Source organism: Meles meles, chromosome 3 (genome assembly GCF_922984935.1).
Source record: "Meles meles chromosome 3, mMelMel3.1 paternal haplotype, whole genome shotgun sequence".
In the NCBI taxonomy this organism is placed as follows: Eukaryota; Metazoa; Chordata; class Mammalia; order Carnivora; family Mustelidae; genus Meles; species Meles meles.
Genome location: NC_060068.1, coordinates 158,895,134 through 158,908,912, shown reverse-complemented (window position 1 = coordinate 158,908,912; position 13,779 = coordinate 158,895,134). Strand labels below are relative to the sequence as shown.

Here is a 13,779-nt window from a genome sequence, read left to right as displayed (position 1 = left end):
AAGAATTTAAATATAGTGAGTAGATTATTTACCCAAAACTCTACACCAGAAGCAGCTAAACAGTACAATTGTTCTGAAAGAAATAACAGTAAAATACTGTAAAATAAGACTATTTTTTAAAAGATTTTATTTATTTATTTGTCAGAGAGAGGGCACACAGATGGGGGAGTGGCAGGCAGGACAGGCAGAGCAGGTAGAGGAAGAAGCAGGCTCCCTGCTGAGTGATCCCAGGACATGACCTGAGCCCAATGCAGGTGTTTAACCCACTGAGCCACCCAGGCATCCCGTAAGTCTGCATTTTTTAAAAAAATAACTCAAGTGGGGCAAATTAGGAGTGGGAGATACAGGCTTCCAGTTTGGATAAAAGGCATAGCGTAGGGAATCTAGTCAATGATTTTGCAATAGAGTTGTGTGGTGACAGATGGTAGCTACACTTGTGATGAGCATAGTATAAACAAAGTATAGGGAAGTTGAATCATTACATTGTTTACCTGAAACTTATGTAACATTGTGTTGTCAACTAGACTCAGAATTTTTTTTTAAGAAGCTCCAGTATAATCAAAGAACTTCTCATGCCTGCTGTCTATTGGTAATATGGTCAGTAGGCTTGCGGATGACAGATGCGTGGCTCATGGCTGCCCAGTCCATACAAAGTGGACATGACGGTCACATTAAGATGATCACGTTTAAATAGGCATGCACAGTGACTCATGATTATGGTGCTGCTATCATAAAAGTTGTGACTGTCTCCTTCAAAGATCCATGTGAGATAGCAACTTTTTCAAAATATTAGATTGCCCGTTTCACAAAATGTGGCTCCGTAAATGTTATGGAGTTGCATGTTATTTTCAAATTGAGATCCTGGGGCACCTAGGTGGTACAGTCAGTTAAGTGTCTGACTCCTGGTTTTGGCCCAGGTCCTGATCTCAGAGTCGTGAGATCGAACACCACCTCAGGCTCTCACTCTCTGCAGCAGAGTCTGCTTAAGATGCTTCCTCCCTCTCCCTCTGCCCCTCCCATTTGTGCTCTCTCTCTCTCTCTATCAAATAAATAAATAAAATCTTTAAAAAAAAAAAAAAAGAATTGAGATACCTAAACTCCAGAAATATTATTAATCCAGAGCTGGCCACAGTTTGACATTCTGAGTATAGAGTCCTAACTTCAGATGTACAAACTTGTTTTGGTATTTGAAGCCACAGTGAATGTATTTTAGCAGTAACAGAAATAATTTATGGTGTTCATTTTGGTTTTCTGTTCCCCAGATGGGTTTTTTTTTTTTTTTTTTTTGCATTTGTCATGATAGAAAACATGCATGATGTTTCATGAATTTCTATTCATTCCTCTTTTTTGTTATTTGGACAGATAGTCCATGTTTGAGGACATGCAATATCTTCAAGTATTAGCTTCTCAAAATAGCTGCCAGGTCAATTTTTTTCCTTTCATTTCTTTTCCCTTTCTTCCTACTTTTCAAGGGTTATTAGACTCAGAAACCAAAGGATCTTTGTCTTGTCTTGATATGTATTTCTCTCTTCTTTAAAATTGAAGATTGGATGTGGTAATCCCTGAGGTCCATCTAGATCCTCATCTTCTATAATTTATATGGGAACACCTCTTTCATCCCCTAAAACCCCAGCATAGGCCTTGTAAAGCCTCACTTTCCACAATCCATCATATGCCCACAAATGTACCATTTCATGGCCCTTCACAGACTTTAGTTAACAATCTCTTTGCCCAGTGGACCACAGCCTCCATAGGGCTGTTCGTCATTTCTTCTCTAGTTTAGCATAATCCCTGCCACAATTGACTCTTGTTGCATGAAATAAAAGTTAGATCAACTTCTGTCTCAAATGCACAGCCACTGGTCTAGAGTCAGCCATGTAGATAGTTAAAAATTAGCCACTAGCTTGTTCTTAGAAAACATAAGCCAACCTAAAGGGATCGTAATCATTTGTATTTTCAATGTTTCTCAGTCAGTTGTGGGTTTTTCCGGAGCACCTGGGGCTGCATAATGGTGCTAGCAAACCACTGAATGAATTCATGTGTGCTTTTAGGTCTTTCAGGGGCCAAAACATGCACTGCTGTTGTTGTTATTGTTTTAGTGACCCAAATCAAGGTAGAAACTTAATGATAGCTATTAATTGACAGAGTAGCAAGGCTAAAGTTGAAACACTCAGGTTTATATTCTGGATCTTGAATGTGAGGGTGAAGAGTAAATTAAAGCAATGTATTCATTAAGGATTTTGTTTACCTATAACAGATTGTCTAATTAACAAGGCTTAAACAAGGCAGGGGCCCTTTTTTCTCTACTGTAATTAGTCTGGAAGGAGAATGTCCAGGGTGGATACAGATGTTCAAGGATGTTTGCTTTATGGTTGGTCACAAGATGGCTGCCAAAGCTACAGCGATCACATGGATTTTAAGCAAGAAAAAAGAAAGTACCCATTTTAAAAAAACCTTTCTGAAAACCCTACCAAATGACTTCATAGGCCAAGACTGCATGTTATGGTCACCCCTTTCTGAAGGTGCACTAAGAGCATGGCTTTTGTTTTGTTTTTGTTTTTTAAATATTTTATTTATTTATTTATTTGACAGAGAGAGAGAGAGAACAAGCAGGGGGAGCAGCAGAGGGAGAGGGAGAAGCAGGCTTCCCACTGAATAGGAAGCCCAATATGGGTCCCGATCCCAGGACCCCAGGATCACCCGAGCCAAAGGCAGACACTTAACCAACTGAACCACCCAGGCACCCTGAAGCATGGTTTTTTGACTGGGATATTTGTTCCTTAAACACAGATGGACTTTTGTTAGGAAGAGGAGAGAAGAAATATTATGTAGGCAGCTAGCCACAGTTCCCTCTTTTGATTACTCAAACATACCCTTCTTTCCATGCATGGGATAGATTCCCCATTCACAAGGGATGTGGCACCCAAACCTCATCCAGTTAGTCTATCAAGATTAGAGCCCTGGGTCTCTGGGTGATGTGTGGTCCGTTCCATCAGTTCTGGATATAACTCCTGGTGACTAAGCCCTGACACATCTAACCTGCAGTACTAGAAAAGATATAGAAGAACTATAATAAGAACTTCCATTTTAAAAAGGAGGGATGGAAATATAGCAGTCACTCTCCAGTAGCAATGACCAAATCCTCAGAAGCAAGAACAGCAAGAGTTCAACCCTCCCTCTTGTGGCAGGAACTCCTCTTGGTCATTGCCCTCCATGGCCCTCTTCTCTCTCTGGGAGGTTATTCCTCATTCATTGTCTTCCATGGCCTCACCTGTGGTAGGTTTGGAAAGACACCCTTTCTGGGGCCTCTACACATTACCGGTTTCTTGTAGATGTGAATTGCCCAGGGAAGGGAAGGAGAGCAAGAGTTATGAGATTGCTGTGGGAATTGAACCATCCCAGGCTGTTACAAACCAGGTTTGGGGTTTGGCAGTACAATTCCCCAACAACTTAATAGGCTCCTGGTCAATTCCTAATGATTTGTGTTTTCCTTATTTCTAGCTTATGAGGTCTGCCCATCCCCTAAGTTTTAATTGAACATATACTACTTGATGGGCACTGCTGGAGAGTTGGAACCGTGGCTTCCAGTGGGTAATCACACCTCCAGCAACAAGCTTACACAACCTCTGTCCAGCTAGGGTACCCTCTACCCCCTTCTGATAAAGCACATTTTCTCAGCCTTGCAGGGTCCAGAATACCAGCCTTTATGGCAATTTAGATTGCAGACTGAATGTCCCGAGGGGCACCTCGGTGACTCAGTCAGTTAAGCATCCAACTCTTGATTTAGGCTCAGGTCATGATCTCAGGGTCATGAGATGGAGCCCTGCATCAGGCTCCACGCTCAGTGAAGAGTCTGCTTGAGATTTTTCTCCCTCTGCCCCTCCCCACACACTCTCTCTTTCTGTCCCTTAACCAATTAATTAATTAATTAAATGAGTACCTTCCTTAGCAGAGTAGTATTTCTTCCCATCTCACTTGCTGGCTCAGTTGAGAAGCTCTAGACTCTGCTGAGAATGACAAGTTATCTACCCATATTCTAAAAGTTTCCTACTATCTTCTCTAATACCACAGACTCAATCAACACATCAATGACTTTCCAAGGTGGCACTTTAACCAAATATTTTACATTAAATATCTAGGGTCACCTCTCCAGTCTGCAAATATCCAGGTTCTTTTTTTTTTTTTAAGATTTTATGTATTTATTTGACAGAGAGAGAGAGTGGGAGGGGCAGCAGGAGAAGCAAACTCCCCGCTGAGGAGGGAGCCCGACGCGGGGCCCGATCCCAGGACCCTGAGATCGTGACCTGAGCTGAAGACAGACACTTAACCAGCTGAGCCACCCAGGAGCCCCAAATATCCAGGTTCTTGACATCTGCTTCCCTCCCTTCTTTTCTCATCCTACTCCATGTTTTAGATTCTATTACTTTTTGTTCCCTCAATTCTGGGTATCATGTTGTGTTATTTGTTTGGGGGTTAATTTGGTTAGTTAGCTGGATTTGGAAAAATCCAAATAACAATGATTAAACAACATGGGGATTTATTTTTTCTTTTCATTTCTGTCCTTCTCATAAGTAATGCTGGTGCAAGCCCCGTCCAGCAATCTCTACTTTCATCTCATTGGCCAGAACTATGCTGTATACTATCGAAAGGCCGAGTTGTAGTTGAATATATCATGCCCAACAAAATGAAGGGAAAATGAAAGAATAGCTATTAGAAAGTCACCGGCTTCTGACTCAAGAGACCTATTTATTTGTTATGCAAAGCCCATTGGTGGTAGTGGAGCAGCGGTTACAGGAGAAAGTCGTGGTTACAGGAGAGAGTTGCAGTCTACACGGCCAAATCTGATTGGACTTAAAATTAGCCTCTCTAGGCCTTAATTAGCCACTCTGATTTTGTCATTTATCTGAGTTTCCAAAAAGGGTATACTAATAATATCTCCCTACAGTATTGTTGTGGCAATTAAATAAGGTAATCCTTGGAAAGTGCTCATATAGAACAGTGTCTGAGTGTGGTTATGCTCAGAAAACATTAACCATTAGCCAGTGTTGGTAGGGTCAGATGCCTTTGATTTATAGAGAATGAGACAATAGGGAAGCACTAGCTTAGTGGGGGCATTTCCCCCTTATTCTCTCTTTTGTAGCCACACCTATCCCCATGCCTATCCCTAGGCAGCCAAGCAGGCACTCACCTCAGGGCCTTTGCACTTGCTGTCCCTCAGCAGGGAAGAGCCCTCCTACAGAGATTCTCTCATCTTAGCCCCTTACTTTGTTTAGGTCTCTTCTCAGATGGCCTTTCTTAATCCCTTATATCTCCATCATTCACTGCGCTCTGATACTACCATAATTCTCCTCATAGTATCAATACCCATCTGACATGATAGTATTTTATGTTTACTAATTTGCCACCATCACAATACAGGCTTCATGAGGCTTTGTAGGAAAATTGTTTGGTTTCGGACCCTGCATATGAGAGGCACTCAATGAACATCTGTTGAATGAATAGCAAATATTTAATCAACATTAGTTTACTTTTCAAATGTGAGATTTTCTTTTACTGGACACAAATAAAAAATAAAATAAAATAAAATGTGAGATTTTCTAAAAGCCAAAAGAGGAATCCAGTCCAGAAGAAAGAAAACTAAGGAACTTGAAACTTATAGAGTTCAGAATAGGAGGACATCATGAATTCAGGACGATCGCAAGAAGGAGTTCATACAAGACAGCCCAACGTAAATCCGTCTTTGAATAAGGTCTGGATAAACCCGAGGACCCTTCTGTGCACCCCTCTGACAGTTTCAGGGTTGAGCCTCTGGATTTCAGGTTACTCTCAGGATGACTTTGGTCAGATGATTGGTTTCACTTTGTTTGGTGTTTTTCCATCTTTTGCATTATTGTCCCGCTCTCCTCACCCTGGAGCAAAAACTTAATTTAAATTCTAATATAAAATATTAGATACTAAGGGGTAAGATTCTGTCATATAGAATTGAGTTATGCAGGCAGGTGCTACCATTACAATATCTAAGACTTGTTGGCCTCCTCATTCCAGAACTCCTTTTCACCCCCTTGTGGGTGATACTGCCCTGCTGGCCACGCATAGCACAGCTGAAAGAGGACCTGAGAAAGACGGTAGATTCTAGACACAGTATCAAAATCTGTTAAGAAGCGTTCATTCTGAATTTTGAATGGCTAAGGCTGTCAGCTTCAGGCAAGTCAAAATTAATTTAAATTATCATGGCTGTTTGCTTTGAGATGGGACTCTAATTGGAGAATTACATATGATAGATAAAAGTGAACTGGAACATTCAGCGGACCTTCATGTCCACAAATTCTGCTCCTGTTGAAATTGATCTTCAAGATGAGAAGCATTTAGACTGCAGCACAGATCAGCCACTGAGGGATGTTGGTATTTGTAACTATTTGCAGGTTTCTGGCCTGCTGTATCTTCTCTAGGTCAATGTTTTGTTCACTGGGATGTTTCATTGGATGTTGTGAAAGAACCACTCATTTTATAGTATTGCAAAATTGTGTATTTTTTTCTTATGGTCAGAGTCATCTCAAATCAGTATAGTAGATTGGAATGCTTCTATTTCCTTGGTTATAGAAATAGGAAAAGGAGTTGATAGAACAAGGGGCTGGAAGGATGACTGGAAAATTCCCAATGACAGGTATGGAATTCGAAAGTTATATAGCCCATGAGCACCAAAATAAGACTAAATGTCTTAAAATAATTTTTCCTGTTCTCAGAATTCCTTCCCTGCCTCCACAACATTCCTAGCAGTCAGGATGATGTCTCCTGACTCTGGTCCAAGGTGAGCCAGTCAGCTCAATCAGCTATGAATTCCTTCAGGGTGAGGAATTTGCCTTATTGATGGTATGTTTTCAGTGCCAAGTTCAAAGCCTGGTTCTTAATTGATGTTCAGTAAATATGTATTGAATGAATACAAGTCGACAGCAAGAAGAACAATTCTCTAGGGTTTTCTTCAATCAGGTTTATTTAAAGAGCAACTTACCTAAGATATTGACCCTGTTTTCATATGTATGGGACCATCTGAACTGTGACTAATAGCCTGAATCATTGACCATTAAAATTGTAATTTAAAGGATATTTTAAAAATTGTTTTAAATGATTGAGAGTCTACAGGTTGATGCCACTGTGCTGGGGTAGGGAGTACACCAATGAATGGGACACTGTCACTGTATTTGAGGACCTTACTGTTGAGTTTGACAGACCTTGGAGGTCACTTAGCTTAACTTTCTCATTTTACAGATGAGAAAACGGAGACTCATAAAGATCGCTAGGCCTGGTGGAAAATGTTTTGATTTATTCATAAGATTTTAATATGTCTGTGTGGAGTCACTTTGCAGTGAGAGGTGTTACTTATTTTGGCCAAAGGGAACATTCAGTTTTTGTACATTTATGGATTATCTTTTCTTTGATCTTACATTTCTTTTTTAATAGGCATGTGATTATGTAGATGATATTTGCTAAGCTTTTGATTTATTTGGAACCAATTAATAGCTGGCACTCGAGTTCTTTGGAAGCTCAAAACTTGCTATACTGGAAATTTCTTTATGGTTACTGACTAATAAGGTCGTGTGTTATTGCCATGGCTTCTGACCCCTCTCCCATTTATTATTATTCCTTGTTAAATCGCTTCCTGAGAAGGCTAGAGAATGTTTTCCATCTTAGATGCCATAGTTTATGTTGACTTTCTCTGGGAGAAAGTGAAATTCAGAGAAGAGAATGAAAAGAGTCATTTTTCTGTGTTTACGAAGGATGGAGCTGGAAGCTTTCTTTGGTGGATGGGCAGTGGAATTCAATTAGCCTTTCATTATGGGGACGTATTGTGTGCCAGGCACCGTGCAGAATTCAGTGGAGGCTGGCTGGCTGCCAGGGAAGACCTGCCTCCTGCAGCTGGCAATGCAGGGGGGATGCATCCAGGGTGGTCAAGGGCGAGCCACGGGCAGGCCAAGTCGCCTCACCCAGAAGCATGGAGAAACATTTCTTTGGAGGAGATAGCTGTGGGGTTGGACTAAGAGTAGGTCAGCCCCAACAGCTAACCAAAAGAGAAGCGACTAAGACCTGCACAGTGCATAGGGATGTGGTCCCTTCTGAGGCTGCGTGATGAAGACAGAATGATGACCGAGCTTAGGAGGGGTATTGTCCTGAGCCAGAGCCTGAATCTCTCTGTGCTGTTCATTGGCTCTTCCTCTTCTGGGCATCATTGTCAGTCCTGGAATGGAGAGCCTTCCTGTGTATGCTGTTGAGCTGATCAAAGCAAATGGACGTAGATTTTAACTTCCTAAAAATGTAAGCTCTTATATGTGTCTTCCAAGGAGTCTTTCACTTGGCCTCCTGGTTGGAGATGAGTTTGATGGGAGTTGTTTTAGAAAAAGTCATCTGATTTCCCTGATGATCAGGAAAACTTCCTGGAGAAAGTCATTGTTCCAGAGGTTTCTGTCTGGGGGAAGGGTGCATATGTGTGTGCACGTCTGTGTATCTGTGTGTCTGTGTCTGTCAGTACGTCTGTGCATACAGGATGGAGGGATCTTAGCTGGGGAGCGAGGAGAAGCATGAGTTTCCTGGCTCACATAGTCCTTCTGTGTTATAGGAGACCACGTGGTCTGTATCAGAGGGCTCCTTTTGTGACCGAGATTTTTTGTTTTTTTCCTCTTCCAGGCTTGAATGGGACCAGGTGAGGTCATGCTGTGGCTGCTGGAGGAATACCGCATTTCCGGGTTGTTTGCATGGGCCCTGCTGTGAAGGGAGCCTCACGAGAACTTGTCAGACGCTTCCTTCCTTCTCTTGCTGAACGCTCCAGGCCCAGCGGCTGTTCCCCTGTTGCTCTGATTGTGTCCTGTCCTCCTCTCGCCAAAGCAAACAGCCCGGTCTCAAGTAGGCATCCTGTAGGCTCATCTGCCAGGTTGAACATGAACACAGGCAAAGCCGATGACAGCCAGGGCTCCCGAGGGACATGGGGCCTTCTGGGGTCCCGCCCGCAGAAGCAGGTCCTCTCATGATGTTGGCGTCCGGGAGTGAGCACCATGCCCATCACCCAGGACAATGCCGTGCTGCACCTGCCCCTCCTCTACCAGTGGCTGCAGAACAGCCTGCGGGAGGGCGGCGATGGCCCCGAGCAGCGGCTCTGCCAGGCAGCCATCCGGAAGCTGCAGGAGTACATCCAGCTGAACTTTGCCGTGGATGAGAGCGCTGTCCCACCCGACCGCAGCCCCCCGGGGATGGAAATCTGCACTGTGTACCTCACCAAGGAGCTGGGGGACACAGAGACTGTGGGCCTCAGTTTTGGGAACATCCCCGTTTTCGGGGACTACGGAGAAAAGCGCAGGGGGGGCAAGAAGAGGAAGACCCACCCGGGCCCCGTACTGGACGTTGGCTGCATCTGGGTGACAGAGCTGAGGAAGAACAGCCCGGCCGGGAAGAGCGGGAAGGTCCGCCTGCGAGATGAGATCCTCTCCCTGAACGGGCAGCTGATGGTCGGAGTTGATGTCAGTGGGGCCAGGTGAGTGGGGGAGCGCCAGTTGGCGCAACGGCTGGACGGGGGACCCCCGGGGCTAACTTACGTCCGCTGCTCCAGTCTGTAGCTGCAGAGGGTGATGAGACCTACTCTGGTAAGAAGCCAGTGGCATTTGTCCTCTAAAGGGAAAATGCACTAGGCTGAAGTATTGTGGTATTTGTATTTTTCTTTTTCGCTTCATTCTCTCTTAGAGGACTCAGACTCGCTTTTCTTTGTTCTTGAAACTTGGGTTAGAAATAAAATAAAATGGTGCATAACACAAGAGTATGTGAAATGTCACATTGAGTTAGACCCTCTTCCACTCCACCCAGCATCTCCCCTCCTGTTAGAGCACCAAAGGTTGGGTCCTGGATATATTTCTGTCTGCCCATCGCATGCCACCTTATGTATGGACTCATAGTCCAGAAGCCCCTTGAGATGCTTAGAACTGTCTTTGGACCACCAGCCACCCCTGCCCTTGGCCCCAGTTTCCCCATCCTGGAAGATCCACTTGGGTGATGGGCATATGTCTGTTTTTCACCTGTGTAGCCACCCATCATGGCAGTAAGTCATGGCTGGACTCTTGTTTCCCAGGTGGATCCGAGTCCCCAAGACCACCCTCAGCCTCAGCGATTTACTAGAAGGATTCAAAAGACTCAGAAAAACTCAGGTTACAATTTATTACAGTGAAAAAGATACACATTAAAATCAGCAGAGGTAAAAGGTACACCGCGTGGGGTCCAGGAATGGGAACAGGTGCAAGCTCCCAGGTGTCCCTCCCAATAGAGTTGTACAGAAGGGCTCAATTCTCCCAGCAGTGACGTGTGACAATATCTGTGGAGTGTTGTCAACCAGGAAAGCCTATAGCCTTGGCATCAGGATTTTTCTTGGGGGTCAGTCACCCAGACATGGAGTCCTATGTAGGTGGCCTTAGTTACTCGGTGTCCAGTTCTTCCAGATTTCAAACTAATGCCACATGGCCAGTTGCCCCTGCCATAAATCACGTTATTAACATAAACTATCTGGTAGCAGGCAGAATATTCCAAGGGTATAGAGGTTACCTCCCAGGAGTTAGTCAAGAACCAGTTCTTTCTTTGCAATATACATGGGTTGAATATCCCAAATTTGCTGTGTTAACCCTTTACTGCACACCAGGGTTTTAGTAACCGTTATATATGGAAGAGAGAAGAAAAGAGAAGTTTGAAAATATTCTGAGATGCATAACTTTTGTCAAGCCTTCACGGGTTCATGTGAGGACCGCTCCTATGTCCTAAGAGTAGAGAATCATAGAAAGAGGGTCACCTGAGAATCATGGTGACCTTTCACTGAGGAAGCCATCTAAACCAAGGAGACCCTAAGGGGAGGAAGCCAGAGCAGAAGTATCTTAAGTTTAATCTTCTCCTTCCCTTGAGTCTTCTACCAGAGCTTTACATTAGCAGAAACCAGCCAGAAGCCAATGGCAAGGGAGCCCATTGAGACTGTCCATATTTGTCAACCTGGGTTAAAGGGCAGGGTGGAGAATGGTGGAGAGAGGACATGGAGGGGCAAGAAGAAGTCATCAGGCTCATATACTGTGTTCTAAGTTTAAGTGAGCCAATGCATGGAAAATCCTGGTACAGGAATGGCTGGCGAGTATGAGTACTTACTCAGCAGACTCTCACCAGATTCTCTTTGGGTTGCCTCTCTGGCTGAAAAGATATTCTTGGCTCCTAGCTGGGTCCTGAACTGGTAGTTATTGGGAGAAGCTCCATTTTCAAGGAAGGGTGTTGAAGAGAAAGGATATTATTTAAAATGAGAAATTGTTCTTAAAAAGGAAACAGGACTGGACACTATAGTGTTTGTTGGTGTTGAGAAGGTGACTCCAGTCCCTGGTGACTGGGTCCTCAGGGTTAGAAGCAGGGATCAACATGGAGCTTGAGGCAGCCCTCCCAGAGCTGCCCCTGAGAGCCGCCACCATTCACAGCTGTCAGCTTTGAGGGGAGCTGCTTTGGATGCAGAGGTAGAAGGAAGATCACAGAGGGGACATCCTGCAGGAGAGCATAATGGTCAAGAACTCCAGTCTGGAACCATACAGCTAGTGCTACCTCCTCAGGCTCCCACACTTACAGGCTGGTTGATCTTGGAGAAATCATCCCTCTTAGCATCGGATTCCCTGTCTGTGACATGAGAATGGGAACACTATTGATCCAATGACTAAATGCAATAATGCATATAAAGGGCTCAGCCCTGTGTTTACCACATAGTGCTCAATAACACAATAGCTTCACAATGACTGTTCTACATGGACAGTGTTTGGAAAGACTGGAAGTTTCTGATCGAAGAGGTTGCTCGAGTCTTTAGGGTTTGGACGACTTTTTCCATACTGGATAAATTTCCTCATATCTGTTCAGGAAGCTCTTCCCCTTGCCTGCTTAAGGCTGTGGAGTCTTTATGAGGCAAAGTTCTCTGTCCCAGGCTCTGAAAGCAGATGTGATCCTGAAATGAGGAGGCTTTCCAGCTACCAGGAGAAGATTCTTTGGTGATTTTAATTTATTCATTGGAGGGAGTGATAGGATGATGTCCACTTTTTCCCCCCCGCAAAAGAAAGAAGATACAGAAGAATAGAAAGTTGGGCCCGGGGTCATGACAGAAAGTGGGATGGAAAACTTGACTCCTTAATGGAGGCTCCAAGGAGGGAGCAAATAGGTATGACAGGGGAAGCAGTAAGCTGAGTCTGGGATTCTGGGTTCTCACCACAGATCTTCTACCAATTAGCTTTGAGACCTATGTGTAAGTGCGTTGGGATGACGGACTGAGGGAGGTGACCTGCAGCTGCCTAGGCTAACATGATAGGAATGAATCTCTGAAACATTTCATTTGACCCACCTGAGCTGGTTTTATCATTCTAGAAGCTCACAAAGGTGAAGCAATGTTCCCGTGATGTCACAGTGATGCTGGCCGAGCTGAGAGACTCAGTCTCTCTCTTCTGACTCTCAGCTAGGAGTGGTACCTGATTCAGCGCACCATTCCCCTTCTGTGTGCTCAGAAAGAGAAGCTTGGATGGGGTCAGTGGGCATCTGGAGTGAAAGAGCTAAAGCTGAGGAGCTTGGGGAATGGAAATAGGAGAAAGGGTTGGGGAATGGAAATAGGAGAAGGGGTTGGAGAACAGGTCTGTAAGATGGCTAATTGTTATGACTGGGTATTGTTAAATGTAGCTGGGATTTGTTTTACTCAAGTATGGTAAGACATGTGGATAGGAAAATACTGTCATAAAGGGAGAAGTTTCCACTCACAGATCCCTAGAAGCAGGAGGAACTTCACACCACACAGGGCCACATGGAGAAACAGCAGTGTCAGTCAGGAGGCAGGGGGAGAAGCGGCGAGAGCATGGCCCAAAGCCTTGATTGGGGTTTTCAAATTTTCAAGGGAAGGTTTGGGTGAAGCATGGTAGCTACTCTGAGCAATCTTGGGATTTGGTAGTTTGAATAATTACAGCAGGTCCTGAGCTACAGGATGGTCTCTGGTTTTCTAGTGGCTCTTCCGGGGGGACTTAGGGGCAATATTGTCTTGCTGTATGAGAGTCTGACAAAGGAGAGAGTTGGGGTGTGGGCTCTGGATTGGTGGATTTGTATATCAAAGGCACGTTCTCAGGGGAGTTGTTTGCTATTTCTAGGAATTGGCTAAGCCCTAGGAGGGTCAGTCTCTCTGGGATCAAGGTCCCAGATGCTGGAACATCAAGAATACAGAAAATAAGGAAATAATGGTCAGTGCACTGGGGTTCTGGAAATTTTCCACAGCTGAGGAAATAAATCTCCCAAACATAACTTTCTCACTAGTGAACAGTCCTGTCTCTGAAATTCCTCTCTCTGATGGTACAGTCACGTGTGTATGCTGGATGGTAAAGATCTCCCCAGAAGCCACAGAGATGCAGGGGTGATAGAAGGAAAAGACCAGGACCCACTGGTTGGTCTTCAAAAGAAGTGTGAAAATGAATCAAGTAATGAGGAAGGACTCCCAGTGTCCTGGGCTCCCAAAAACTCGTAACAACCAAGAGGTTAACAAGACAGAAGGAGACTAAGTTCAATTTTCCAAGGTTCCCTGCCTAGTTCTCTGGTGCAATTATAAGAAGTACCATTGATTAAGCTGTTGCTACCATAGTGGACATTCTGCCATCTACTGTCTCATTTTAGACCTATGACAACTCTATAAAAGACAGCTTTAGATGAGAAACCTTGGCCACAGAGGCCATGTAACTTGTCCAAGGTCACCTGAGGAAGAGACAGAAC

General features: G+C 44.2%; 1 protein-coding gene across 3 annotated transcripts in view; it reads left to right on the top strand.

The window, feature by feature from the left end:
- The window catches only part of PDZD2 (PDZ domain containing 2), a 349,024-nt gene that overhangs the window by 115,170 nt on the left and 220,075 nt on the right, over nucleotides 1–13,779 (top strand). For 2 of the 3 annotated variants that reach the window (XM_045999588.1, XM_045999586.1), the window contains exons 1-2: nucleotides 8,233–8,310; nucleotides 8,680–9,520. In XM_045999588.1, coding sequence (XP_045855544.1) covers nucleotides 9,045–9,520 — 476 coding nt within the window. In that variant the 5' untranslated portion in view covers nucleotides 8,233–8,310; nucleotides 8,680–9,044. Of the gene's footprint in view, nucleotides 1–8,232; nucleotides 8,311–8,679; nucleotides 9,521–13,779 lie in introns of those variants that run through there. The other variant, XM_045999587.1, reaches the window with a different exon arrangement.